This window comes from Molothrus ater, chromosome 9, assembly GCF_012460135.2.
Source record: "Molothrus ater isolate BHLD 08-10-18 breed brown headed cowbird chromosome 9, BPBGC_Mater_1.1, whole genome shotgun sequence".
Classification (NCBI taxonomy): domain Eukaryota; kingdom Metazoa; phylum Chordata; class Aves; order Passeriformes; family Icteridae; genus Molothrus; species Molothrus ater.
This window is the reverse complement of record NC_050486.2, coordinates 4,372,460-4,385,698: the sequence shown is the minus strand read 5'-3', so window position 1 is coordinate 4,385,698 and position 13,239 is coordinate 4,372,460. Positions and strand designations below refer to the sequence as shown.

General features: G+C 51.9%; 1 protein-coding gene across 3 annotated transcripts in view; it reads right to left on the bottom strand.

The window, feature by feature from the left end:
- Positions 1-13,239, bottom strand: part of ASTN1 (astrotactin 1) — a 70,255-nt gene that overhangs the window by 32,641 nt on the left and 24,375 nt on the right. For 2 of the 3 annotated variants that reach the window (XM_054515843.1, XM_054515842.1), the window contains exons 3-8: positions 9,222-9,618; positions 7,113-7,259; positions 6,561-6,680; positions 5,099-5,248; positions 3,550-3,717; positions 3,336-3,420 (exon numbers count right to left, since the gene is read on the bottom strand). In XM_054515843.1, coding sequence (XP_054371818.1) covers positions 3,336-3,420; positions 3,550-3,717; positions 5,099-5,248; positions 6,561-6,680; positions 7,113-7,259; positions 9,222-9,618 — 1,067 coding nt within the window. The remainder of the gene's footprint in view (positions 1-3,335; positions 3,421-3,549; positions 3,718-5,098; positions 5,249-6,560; positions 6,681-7,112; positions 7,260-9,221; positions 9,619-13,239) is intronic. The other variant, XM_036388223.2, reaches the window with a different exon arrangement.

The window sequence follows — 13,239 nt, the reverse complement described above, 5'->3', positions numbered from 1 at the left end:
ACGGCAGAAATTTGGTCTGATGAGCAAAGATGAAGCGTGGCTGGTAGGATTGCTAGAAACTGCATCCTGCTCAGGGAACATGAGAGTAAGAGTCGAAAAGCAGCTAATTAACAATGCATATCAAAGCAGGGAGACAGACTGTGAGCACACAAACAGCACCAGACAGATTTGTTTAAAACAGGCAAAGAGCAGCACACACACACCAAAAAAAAAAAAAGCAAAGAAAAAAAAAAAAAAGCAGCTGATCAAATGTATCTGCTATCCATGATCAAAAAGATCTGAGTTTTTGAAAAACTGAAAATTTAGGGTCCGGACACGTTGGGTAAAAGATGCAGTGTGGAGGCGTGGATCTCAGTCTGGTACCCAAAATACACCCAGCACAAAAAGCTTCTCACTGCCATCACCAATAAAGTACAAAGATGAGCTCGCCTTCATGAGCAAAATTAGATGCTACTGAGTGAACAGACACCGAGGCAACTTGTCCTCACTGTAAATAAAAATGAACCAGCGGCAAAACTATCTAAACCAAAGGGTTGAAATGAGTTTCCAGATAAAAAGGCCACCCAGGGAAAACAGAGGAGGTCAGATGCAGAACACATCACTCCCAGGTTTGCCAAGGGATTTAGCAAATCCTGCTTTGTTGACCAAGGGCCAGTGTGGTTTCTCTGGGGACTGACCTGTGGCAGCAGAACATCACTCCAATATTGCAGGGTTCAGAGCATATTGGACAAACAGCAATGTTTCAGGCACAGCTGATCTCACCTTGAGATGGGGGGAGAGAGCAGAAGATTTGCAGACATCTCTTTCAGGTGAGCCTGGAACTGGGAGTGAGCTGATGAGCCCAACAAAAAACAGCACAGCACTCAACCTCTACCCCAAAAAACATAAATAGCAGCTTACAGCTACAAGTTATCCTGGTAAACAGGCTCTGACAGGATGGTTCTCCTAGGCTAAAGAGATTTCATCACAGCCATGACCTTGTGGAGGCCAAAAGTTCATGCAAAAGGGATCAACACCATCACAAGCCCTTCCAGGCAGAGCTGCACTAAGCAGCACCTGGACATCAGGAACAGATAGCAGAAAAGGAAAAAAAAAACTCATTAAACACCAAGCTGCTCTCAGCATCACAATGCTTAGTGTGAACATGCTTTCAAGAGCCCCTAAAAATAGTGGAAGCTGCAGGTAGGGATGGTCAAGTGTGGTTTCAGCTGCTACCATTTTATGAAACAAAAATCTGACAGGTTCCATGAAGAAACACAGAACAACCCCAAGTTTCAAGAGGCTTGAGAGAGTTTTCTAAGGATGGTGACATCTGCAGCGCTGGAGCCTTCTCGAGAGCCCAGAGAAGGGCAGAGCACTTTGACAGCCCCACCATGGTCTAGGGCTCTGCTGCACCCTGGGGAGAAAGAGAACTGCCAGGTTTCTCTGCCTCAAACAGAAAAATATTCTGAAAATGCTGCACATAATTTGTCACAGCCAACTCTGGTACAGAAGAAGAAACACAAGACAAGATGTAGCCTGGAAAGCTATGGATCCTGTTTCAGGCAGAGAAAAGGCTCCTGTGGGAGCCTCAGGTGGAGATAGGCCTAAAAAAGCAGCCCCAAATGCCCCAGAGGAGCAGGGCAGGTCCTGAGCACCTTTCAGGTGGGCATTGCTGACACCAAAGCTGGGTCAGGGGATGCAAACAGGTCCAGGGGCTTTAGGAATGTATTGGTCTTTCTTGCCCTTGGCTTCTCTCCTGCTTGTTACCATCTCTATTTTTCCCAATTTACCTGAAAGCAGCATCTTTTTCTCCACTTTGCCTTCAGAAAGTGAAGCAGCTAAATCAGGAAAAAGCTGGAGAAGAGCAGTGTGCATGGAAGAAAAGTGTGAAGCTGCAGACCCACGCTCAGGAGCAAAGGACAAGCAGAGGGTCAGGAAGCAAATGTTTCTCCACAGTGCTTATCCATTTTTGTTACTACCCTCCATGGACAAAGTTATTTGCCAATTTGCTTTTTGCAAGGTGTTGGGCTCAACACACCAAAACCATATGTGGCTATGAGTGGCTGTGGGCTCTTTCCAGCCCACTGTGAGACATTCCTAAACACAGCACCTCCCAAAACAGGCAGGGGAACAGCCCCCCACACCCCCCAGCCCATAACTCAATGCATCTTATGAGATGGCACAGAGGAGCTGGGGACATTCCTCTTGGACACTGGTCCCTGGGGACACACAGCACAGGGAGCTGTGTTTCTGCCTGCATTCTCCTGCCCCAGCAGTGGCACCTCACAGAGGTTTGGGGACCATCACCACACCCCACAGCACATCCCCAGCCTGGGGCCACCTGCACCACGAGCACGGCCCTGGCTCAGGGCACCCAGAGCAACAGCTTGTGTAACACAGCTGGTGCTAAATTGCCTTTAAAATGATAAAAAGCAGCGAGGGGGCTGGAGATGGAGCAGCAGTGCTCTCCCCAGGACCCCAGTTCAAAGGGACACAGCAGGGCTGTGCCAGCAGTGACAGCCCGCACTGCTGCCAGCCCCCAGCACAGTGACACGGCAGGGGGACACCAAGCCCAGCCTTTGATGATTTTTCTCTTCCCACTGTGAACATTAATAACTTCAGAGAGGGCATCCTCACACGTGCAGGGCTACCACTGATCCAGCTGCAGCATAATGAGAAAGGGAGGGGGGGAAAAGGGTTTGGTGGGAGCTCTGAATTTGGAGATGTCTTGGCTTTGTGCACGCCACCTCCAGCCATTCCTGGGAGCTGCGTGTCACAGACCCACGAGTGCTGAGGGACAGATGGAGCACCCCCTTGAGGGTCACAGAGAGGTGGGAACTTTTGGAATCCACCACTGAATCGCTGCTGAAACATCAGAAAAAATTCCTTTACCACCTCCAGCTGTGTAAAGCTTGGAGCAGATGGTGACTCCTCTGTTCCCCCAGGCACACTATCAAAGCATTTAATTTTCCCAGTTTTCACTGGGGACCTCAGCCCGACCTCAGCCCTCCTCTGATGCCTCACACACCCAAAAAGAAAGCCCCACAAAGTGCAGGATGCCCAGGATAGTGCACACAAGGGTGGGAGGAACAACCTCGATCTCCTCCAGGGGGTGTTGGCTCTGAAATGTGACAATGGCCTCTTGTACATCATTCCTGATTATTTCAAAGAACAGAAATCCTCGCCTCCTGCAGAGCTGCTGCAGAGCCCAGCTGTGTGCTGACCTTACAATTCACCGAGGTGCCTCTAAGAATTTACCACAGTTCTGCCATCCAAGAAGTCATCACAGCTGTGCTGAGGGGCTGTGGAAGCCCTGCAGCTCCTGTGAGGACACTGCAAGGCTGGGCACTCACCCCTGGTTCGTTCCCCACTCGTTCCTGATGCAGAGGTGCTTGTGCACAGGGTCCTTCATGTAACCTTCATAGCAGAGACATTCCCCTGTGGAGACAGGGACATCAGGGGCACGGCAGGACACTCATGGGAAGGCTTTCCATGTGCTTCCCTGCCGAGTGCAGCCTGCAGCCACACACCAGCACACAGACCCAGCCCTCCCTCAGGAACACTCACCGGTCTCGGGGTCACACTGGTGCTCACAGGGGTCCAGGAGGCGCCGGGCACACAGGTCCAGGGCCCAGGGCCCACTGGAGTTTTGCTGGGAGAAGAGGACAACCTGTGCTGGGTTCAGCCAGTCACTGGCATCCAGCTGGCTCCCCTCCAGCAGGATGAACCGGCTCCCTGCCACCGAGACAAGGGGAGTCAGTGACAGCCACCCACTGCTGCACCCTCCATCCCACGGTGGTGCCCTGCATCCCATCCGTCCCGTGATGTCTGCCCCCCATGCTGTGATGGATCCCTCCAGCCCCTGCCCACTCACTCCATCCTGAGAAAGTACCCTCTGTCCCACGACAGTCCCCTCTGTGCCACAAGGAATCCTCTGTCCTGTGCCCATCCTCTCTGCCATATGACAGCCCCCTCCATTCCATACACGATATCTCCTTCCATCCTGTGCCTTTCCCCTCTGTCCCACAGCAGCCACCTCCATCCCACACCCCTCACAGAGGTCTGATCCCTCTGTCCCACCATGTCCTTCATCCCATCATGGTCCATTTAATCCCATATCCATTCCCTTCCAGCCCACAATAATCTCCTTGGCCCTATGCCCACTCACTCCACCCTGCAGCAAGCTCTGTGTCCCACAACAACCATCTCCACCCTGTGTCTGTCTCTTCTGTCCTGTGCCTTGTCGCCCTGATTTTTTGAGATTTTCTGAGCCTTCTGATGTTTACATTCTTGTAATGAACTTTCTCACACACTTTATGTAAATAACTTATTGTTTTGCATTCTTTTATAGAGGAAGAGAAATTTGATGGACTGTTGGTTTGTCCAGTGTCATTGGAGAGGTGGCACTGTCACCCTCCAATCCACTGTCACTTTTGGAAATATATAAATGTTAGAGTCAGAAATTAAAAACTCTTTTTTCACCTTGGAAAAGCTGCGTGTCCACATCATGTTATTTCGTGTCCTATAGTGACAGTGCCTATCCCTTCCACCCTGTACCACTCCAACCCTTGCTCCCAACATGGCACCCTCCATTTCACACCATTCCCCTCTGTCATGGACCCATCCCCTCCATCCCCCTCTGTCTTCCACCCATCCCCACCTCCATCCCATGCCCATTCCCTCTGTCCCACACTGCTGCCCTCCATCCCCACCTGTCCCTCCTGCCTTGCACCCATCCTGTCCATCATTCCCCATCTCCTCCATCAATCCTCACAGAGTGGGGCAGGCAGGAGTGGGTAAGAGCAGGGGGTGCTGGAGTGGGTAAGGAAGAGCAGGGGGTGCTGGAGTGGGTAAGAGCAGGGGGTTCTGGAGTGGGTAAGAAAGAGCAGGGGGTGCTGGAGTGGGTAAGGAAGAGCAGGGGGTGCTGGAGTGGGTAAGAGCAGGGGGTGCTGGAGTGGGTAAGAGCAGGGGGTGCTGGAGTGGGTAAGGAAGAGCAGGGGGTGCTGGAGTGGGTAAGAGCAGGGGGTGCTGGAGTGGGTAAGAGCAGGGGGTGCTGGAGTGGGTAAGGAAGAGCAAGGGGTGCTGGAGTGGGTAAGGAAGAGCAGGGGGTGCTCACCGTCGGCAATCAGGTGCTCAGGGACATGGAGGGTGATCTTGACCACAAGGGGACAGTTCATGTGAGAGGAGCACACCAGGCTGATGACACAGCTCGTCACACTGATGAGGGTCAGCGTGGTCTTGTTCACAGGGCTTCGGGGGGACCCCACTGCAGAACACAGGAGCACAATCAGACCTGACACCTGCAGCACCCAGGAAGGTCTCTGGGTGCAGCCAGGGGAGCCCAGGATGCAGAGACCCTGCTCAGCCCCCTGGAAACCCAGCATCAATCAAATCAAATGGAATCATTTTGCACTTTGAAGAACATGAAGCAGCCTTTGCCATGGGACTCTCCATCCCTCTCTCCCACTGTGACCAAGATCTTCCTGATTCCTCAGAGCCCTGGCTCTCCCACACCCTGCACTGCAGCATGCTGAGAGCTTTGCAGCAGAGCTTTAAAGCAGAGCAGCAATATTAGGAACACAAAGGTAAATACAGTATCCTGGTTTTCCCCCCTCCTTCTTGGCACTTCACTGGGGTTAATTTTGTCATGACAACAGGCTCGTTGATGCTCTTGAAAAAGCAATAGAGAGCCCTAACTGCTCAGAGCATGCAGGTCTTTGACTTTTAATCTTTCAGCTGAAGAAGCTGAGCGGAAACAAACTGTCTGGAGACAAAGCCTGAATGTCTGTCTGTGTCTGAGCCTTCCAGCCTCAGCTGAAGGAGATGGCTCCCAGTCTTGCCACTCCCAGAAAAACAAGGCATCATCCAGCAAACGAGGCTCAACGAGGGAAAACAGACACTAACTTTCCTCTTGGGAAGAGGAAACCTCCCAGAGGGACAGAGCAGGGCAGTGGGGCAAGACTCCAGCCTGGGGAGCGAGGCTGTTCCCATCCCTGGTGCACGTACAGCTGGCATGTGCACGGTGCTGAGCAGCAGCAGCATGGCAAGGCACGGGCCAGCCTTTGAAGCATGTTACTCATTAATATACACCAGTGCCCGGCAGGAGCCTCCAGCAAAACATCAGAATACATTTCACCCTCTGCTGAGAAGCTCCACCGGAGAGCAGCAGCAGCCTGCTGCGAAGGAGGGACTGTGCCTGCCTGCAGCAGCTGGGGTTGCACTTGGGTTTCCATCTTTTTGCCAATGCAAAGTCACCAAATCCAGAGAAGCAACAGCAAATGAGGCAAGAGGGGTGGCTGGTGACCCACCTCTGCACCTGCACCCACCCCTGCACCTGCACCCACCTCTGCACCCACCCCTGCACCCACCCCTGCACCCACCCCTGCACCTGCACCCACCCCTGCACCTGCACCCACCCCTGCACCTGCACCTGCACCTGCACCTGCACCCACCCCTGCACCCACCCCTGCACCTGCACCTGCACCTGCACCTGCACCCACCCCTGCACCCACCCCTGCACCCACCCCTGCACCTGCACCCACCCCTGCACCTGCACCCACCCCTGCACCTGCACCCACCTCGGCTGCGCCTGCGGCTCCGCGAGGGGTCCGTGTAGAAGGTCAGCTGGGGATCGGTGTCTGCCTCTGTCCCTGAGTCCCCCTCGGGGTTGAGAAACGCTGAGCCAGCTGCAGGGGACACTGAGTGTAGTCACGGAGGGGTTGGCACCGTGCCACCCCAAACCTTGGCATCCTACAGCACCCTTCAGGGAAAGCCTTGCACTACAGAGCAGAAGCTCCATCTGCCAGGTGCAGCAGGGACAGCATCTGCTCCCCTTCCCAGCACACACAGCCAGACCCCCCCTCCACAGGATACCTTGCACCTTTTCCCCATGGCTGTGCCAGAATCCTGTAGTATTTACTGGGCCAAACACCACCTGCATCTTCACAACCATCCCAACATCACTCGCATCCTTGCAGGCACCACATTTCCCATTTCTCCCCACCCAAACCCCCTTTCCCATGCTCTCTCCACGCTCTGGTCCTATCTCTCCATCCCAGGAGAGGGTGGGTGGGTGGAATGTGGGTGGGTGGGAGCCCAAGGCACCTCACCCACCCCAGGGACTGCCCTACCTCGCGCCTTGTTGTTGATGCGCTTGCGCTGGCTGCTGGAGGTGTGGGACAGCAGCGTGGCCTGCTGGTGGTTGGAGTCCACGGGGCTGGTGGCAATGATGTTGTCCTTGTACTTGTTCATCAGGGACAGCTTGGCGTTGTCGCTCCCTGAGCAGGAAGGATTGAAGGCAAAATATTTAGACTTTTAAAAGGGAGTGAGGTGAGAGAAAGGTTTCCTTGGGTCCATCTCCAGATCATCCTGAGGTGATCAAGGTGAGCAGCCCCCAAGGCACACTGATGAGCAGCTCAAATCCTGAAGAGGACTGGCACCTCCACCAAACTAGCCAAAAGCTGAGATTTAACTCTGAGGGTCTCCGGGCACTTCCTCATATGCAGGAGAGCTTCAGGCACCTCACTATGATCTTCCCAAACTGTTTGGGAAGGCCCTAGTTGGATGGCTCAGTTAGTGATATGACCAAAGAACAGGTTTGTTACAAGCCTCAGAGAATCCCTGCTGGTGATCAGAAGGCAGTGTTAACTCTGAATCATACTGATGGCAAGTAAAAAATTGCTACCAAAAACCTCACCTGAAGAAGACACCAGAAATCTGGGGACACAGAAGGGAAGTTTGGGGGTCACAATGGGATAGCATGAGGGAGCCATGTCACCATGATATTTTCTGAAAAATCCCTTCACTGGGATTTCTTTTCCTGGGAAGCTGGGAAACTTAAGCTTCTCCGTGTTTTGCTGCTCTGGAATGTGGTCTGGAGAATTGTTTACCCAGCATGTGAATTGTTTTTAATTAATGACCAATCACCATCAGCTGTGTCAGACTCTGAGAATCAGTCACGAGCTTTCATGAGCATTCTTTTCTAGCCTTTTGTCTGTATCCTTTCTCTTTCTTTAGTATGGTTTTGGTATATAATTTTCTTTTAATATAATATCATAATATAATAAATCAGCCTTCTGAGAACTTGGAGTCAATTCTCATCTCTCACCTCATCCTGGGGACCTCACAACACAACAGGAGCCCCATTCTGGTTCTCTGTCAGGCCATGGAAACCACAAAGCAGGGACTGCTCTCCACTGGCTGCAGTGATGGAAGTGCCTTCAGGGCACCACCAACACCTCACACCCAACGAAACCCCAGAGAATCAGGGAAAATGCTCCGGTGTTGCATTGTGATTTCAGGATTTTCCTCATAACCTCGGATCCCTCCCTGATAATTCCCTGCCAGGTGTGTCAGTCACCTCTCCTTCCCCCTGTTGGGCACTGTCTGTCAATCCTGGCATTCCAGAAGGGCGTGGAGTGATTGGCAGAATTCAAAAGATGCCCTCTACCCCTGAGGGGACATTGGGCCATCCAGGTGTCCTTTGTCCCTTAAGTACCTCGTTGGTGGTCCCCATATTCCTTCCCTCCCCTTCTCCCCCGAGTAAACCACTCAGTTCAGGGAGTTCTGCTGGATTCAGAGGCCTGTGGGCCAGAATAAAGCTCTGGATCCAAACCCTCCATCAGAACCGGCTCCTTTCCTTCACCATCGCCTTAAAGCTTCTCCACAGAGGGAAACCCTGAGGAGAAGCCCCTGTTATGGGGGGAAGCTCCATCCCTCAGCCACCAGAGCTCCTGCAGGCCTGGACTCGTCCCCACGTGCCCAGCTGCAGCACCCAGGCAGCCAAAAGTGTCTGTGGGGTGAAACACCACACACCCAGGCAGGCAAAAGTGTCTGTGGGGTGAAACACCACACACCCAGCCGGCCAAAAGTGTCTGTGGGGTGAAACACCACACACCCAGCAGCCAAAAGTGTCTGTGGGGTGAAACACCACACACCCAGCCAGCCAAAGGTGTCTGTGGGGTGAAACACCACACACCCAGCCAGCCAAAAGTGTCTGTGGGGTGAAACACCACACACCCAGGCAGCCCAAAGTGTCTGTGGGGTGAAACACCACACACCCAGCCAGCCAAAAGTGTCTGTGGGGTGAAACACCACAGTTGCAGCTATTTGGCTCAGCAGCAAGAGCCAGACAAGCTCAGGCACGTCCCGTCCGGCTATATTGGTAATTATTCCAAAACACACGTATGGAGCCGGGGGAGAACACAAGCCGGAAGGGATCCATCTCCGCCCAAGCCCACCTGGAGTGAGGTCCATGCTGGCCTTCTCGTTGCAGCCCTGCAGCGAGTCCAGCGTGCGGGTGACCTGGCTGGCGAAGTCCTCGCCGCCGTTCATGCACTCGCGCTGCAGGTGGTGCCGCAGGTCGGTGATGTCGTACTCGTAGCCGTCCAGGATGGGCGTCTCGCGGATGCTGAGCGTGCCGCTGGAGTTGTGGCCCTGCACGCGCTGGGCGTTTCGCAGGCTCTCCCGCCCGTGGCCCCCGATCAGCACCGATGGGATGTAGTGGATCTCGTTGGCGGCCTCGGCGCTGGCGCTCTTCTGGGGCTGCGGCACGCGGCGCCGCTTGCACCAGCGCCGGCGGGTGTACAGGATCATCACCAGGCACAGGATGGACAGCAGCAGGGCGATCATCCCTCCCTGCGGGCACACACACCGAGCAGCCTCAGCCAGGTGTCCTCGGGAGCTCTGCTGTTAATTGCAGCCCCGAGACAAGTGAAAAGTCTCTGTTTCGGCCCGCGCATCCGAAGAGTGAGCCGGAGTTCTTCAGTTTTCTGTCTCAGAGCTGTTTAATGTATCTTATCTATAAAATTTTCCTCCTGCCCAGCCGAGGTCTGCTCAGCAGAGCAGCCAGCAGCACTCTTACCACCCTGTCTTTTTATACTGCAAACTACCTATAACATATTTACAATTACTTCCCAATACCTATCACCTATGTTAGACTGTGAACTTCTATTCTAAACCAATGCCAAAGTGCCAGCATCACAGCAGAAGATGGAGGGCGAGAAGAACAAGAAGAAAGACTAGACACGCCCAAGTCCCTCCATCTTGTCCCCAAAACTCCCATTCTAAAAATCCTAAAATCTACCTTTTCACCCGGTGATAATTTTATTATTACACTATTTAAACTTCTGTGACTTTCAGGTCCTCATACAAAGCTGGTCATTTGCTCCACGGGTCATAATCAAATCCCCAGGTGTTCTGGGCTGCATGCCAGGGTCTCTGAGCCCCCCAGTAGGGGCCCCGGCAACTCTGGATACCCAGAGGGATGTACTGAGTTCTGACAAGGTGTCGCCCTGATTTTTTGAGATTTTCTAAGCCTTCTGATGTTTACATTCTTGTAACGAACTTTCTCGCACATTTATGTAAATAACTTATGTTTTGCATTCTTTTATGGAAGAGTGTGGGGACCCAGGACATCCCTCTGGCTGTCCTGAGCAGCCAAGACCCCTGCCAGGGGGCTCAGAGACCCTGGCACAGAGCCCAGAAATGCCTGTGGGTTTGATCATGACCCATGGAGCAAGTTACCAACTTTAGATGAAGATCAGCAAGCCATGACAAATTAAATAGAATGACAGTGAATTTATCACAAGGTGAAAAAGTAGATTTTGGGGTTTTCTAGAATGGGGGTTCAGGGGGACAAGATGGAGGGATCTGGGCGTGTCCAGCCTTTCTCCTTCTTCTTCTTGGCCTCCATCTTCTGCTGTGATGTTGGCCCTTACAGATTGGTTTAGAGTAGAAGCTCACTGTCTAACATAGGTGATAGGTATTGGAAAGTAACTGTAAACATTGAATACGTAGTTTTTAGTATAAAGACATAACACCACCCCTAGGGCACACAGTGTGCCTGGAACTGTCCTGCTCAGTGGACCTCGGCAGGGCAGGAGAAAGAATTTTATAGATAAGATACAATAAACAACCTTGAGACTGAGAAATGAAGAGCCCTGACTCCTTCTTCAAGTGCCAGGCTGGGAAAAGAGACTTTCTAACTTTTCACTCTGACAAGCTAAAGAGCCCGGCAGAAGAGGAGAAATTTGATGGATTGTTGGTTAGCCCAGTGTCATTGGAGAGGTGGCACCTTCACCCTCCAATCCACTGTCACTTTTGTAAAACTATAAACGTTAGAGTCAGAAAATAAATTTCCCTTTTCTTCGCCTCGAGAGCAGCGGTGTGTGCGCTCGTGCTGTTTCGTGTCCTATAGTGACAGCCAGGGCTGGCATCCACCATCCCCTGGGACTCAAACACCCCAGGGATGCTCCAGGGTGGAAAGGAGAGCCCATCACCAAGAGTCTGCTGGCACCATGAGCACCCAGTGCTGGCCTGGAGCCTGCCCTGGGCTGGACCAGTGTTGAAGTTTCATGCCAGCGAGGCATGAAAAAGCAGAATTTAAAGCAAAGCATGTTTTGTTTCACTCTCCTGCCTCTGAAAACAGAGATCAGCTTTATTCCAGGCAAATGCTCCTACGGGCAACTTTTTCTGACCCATTTCCAACCAGTTTCAGTGCTGTCACTCTCAATCTTGGGAGATGTTCCCAGGGTATCCGGCAGAAATTGCAGCACAGATTAAAAGAGATCAAAGCTTGAGACAGGCAGATGACTGAAGTGTTGTTTGGGGAGCATGTTTGGGGAAAGAGGCTGAAAAAGCTCCTGTCCCACACGCATGGACCCCAAAACTGCACCTGGCCCTGCCACCCTGCCACTGTCCCCAAGATCACCCTCCTGCAAGACGTCACCGATGGAGGGCGGTGAGATGAAAGCCCCAAACTGGCCCTTTATGCACAATCTGCCAAGAATAATAACAATAATAACAAGAAAAAGCATGTGGAGCCAGTTAAGAGCTCAGAGCCCATCCACAGCTCCGGTCTCCCTCCTCTTTTCTATGCAACAGGTGATCTTGAGAAAATAAAATAATAGTAATAATCCGCTCCATTAGGATAAAACATTAAGGGAATTATTGAATGAGAGGCAGGAGAGGCAGCTGGAAAAGGAAGTTTAATGGCCATTACAGTTTAACCCACTTTCATTTCCAGAATAATGGAGCTGTGATGCACTATCCCACCCTCCTTTTCAACTTTCTTTAAAAACAAAAAAAAAAAACCCCAAAAAAAACAAAACCAAAAAACAAACAAAAAAAACCCCACAAAAAAAACCAAAAAAAAAAAAACCCAAAAAAAAAAAAAAAACAAAACAAAAAAAAAAAAACAAAGAAAAAAATAAAGAAAGAGGAACCAAACTCAGTGATTCAGGAGACCAGCAGTCCTGCAGAGGTCAGGGGGCTGGCTGGCACCTTTCTGGACAGGGACTCTACAGCCAGGAAGTCAGAAAATCTTGCTAGGGCTGAAAACTGGCCCTGGATCATAGAAACCACAGAATCCTACAATGGTTTTGATTAGTATGGACCTTAAAATCACCTCATTCCAACGCCCTTGCCAAAAGCAGGGACGAGCTCTGTCCAACCTGGCCTTGAACACTTCCAGAGATGGGCCAGCCACAGCTTCTCCAGGCACCCTGTGCCAGGGCCTCAGCACTCACAGGGAAGAATTTCTTCCCACTATCTAATCTCTGTATCAGTCTGATTCCATCTCTACATGCCTCTGTATAAAGTGCCTGGCATAGTCATGCAGGATTTTTAGTGGCAAAGTGGGAGCCTAATTCTGTATCATGCTCCAGTCCCTATGAGTTCCTGTGGTCCATAAATTAGTGGGGATTATCCCCATCCCCACCAGGGGTGGCCACCTCTGTCATGGCTCTCCATCACCCTAGGGAAAGTCCACCTGCAGGTGGCATGACAAGCAGGTAGGAGGAATTCCAGGGCGTTCCTGGCTTTCCTTCACCCTCTGTATGCACATGAAATCCCCCAAACACCAGCAAGCTCTGCCATACACCTGTGCAGGTGAACAGGAGAGACCAAGCTGGAGCTCAAACCTGCTGGATGCTCATTTTTTTCAGGCAGTGGCTGTGGGTTCACAAAAGAGACTTGTTATTTCATTGAAAATGAGTTTCTTCTGCCCCAGTGGTCTGAGAGCTCAAATTATCCCTGAGAAAAGCAGCCTGTGGACTCTTGAGATTTCCAGAGGCTCTGAGAGGAGGATGAAAGCCAGAACTGAAGTCTCCCCTGCCTACTGCCCTTTGGAGAGGGTCAGACCACCACCTCATAGCCCCTTTTTTCCCTGCACAGGAGCACTGAAATCCCATTGTGCCCTATTCCCCCCAGCCCAGCATCCATGTGAGTGCTGGGAGAGGAGCCCTGTCTGGGATGGGT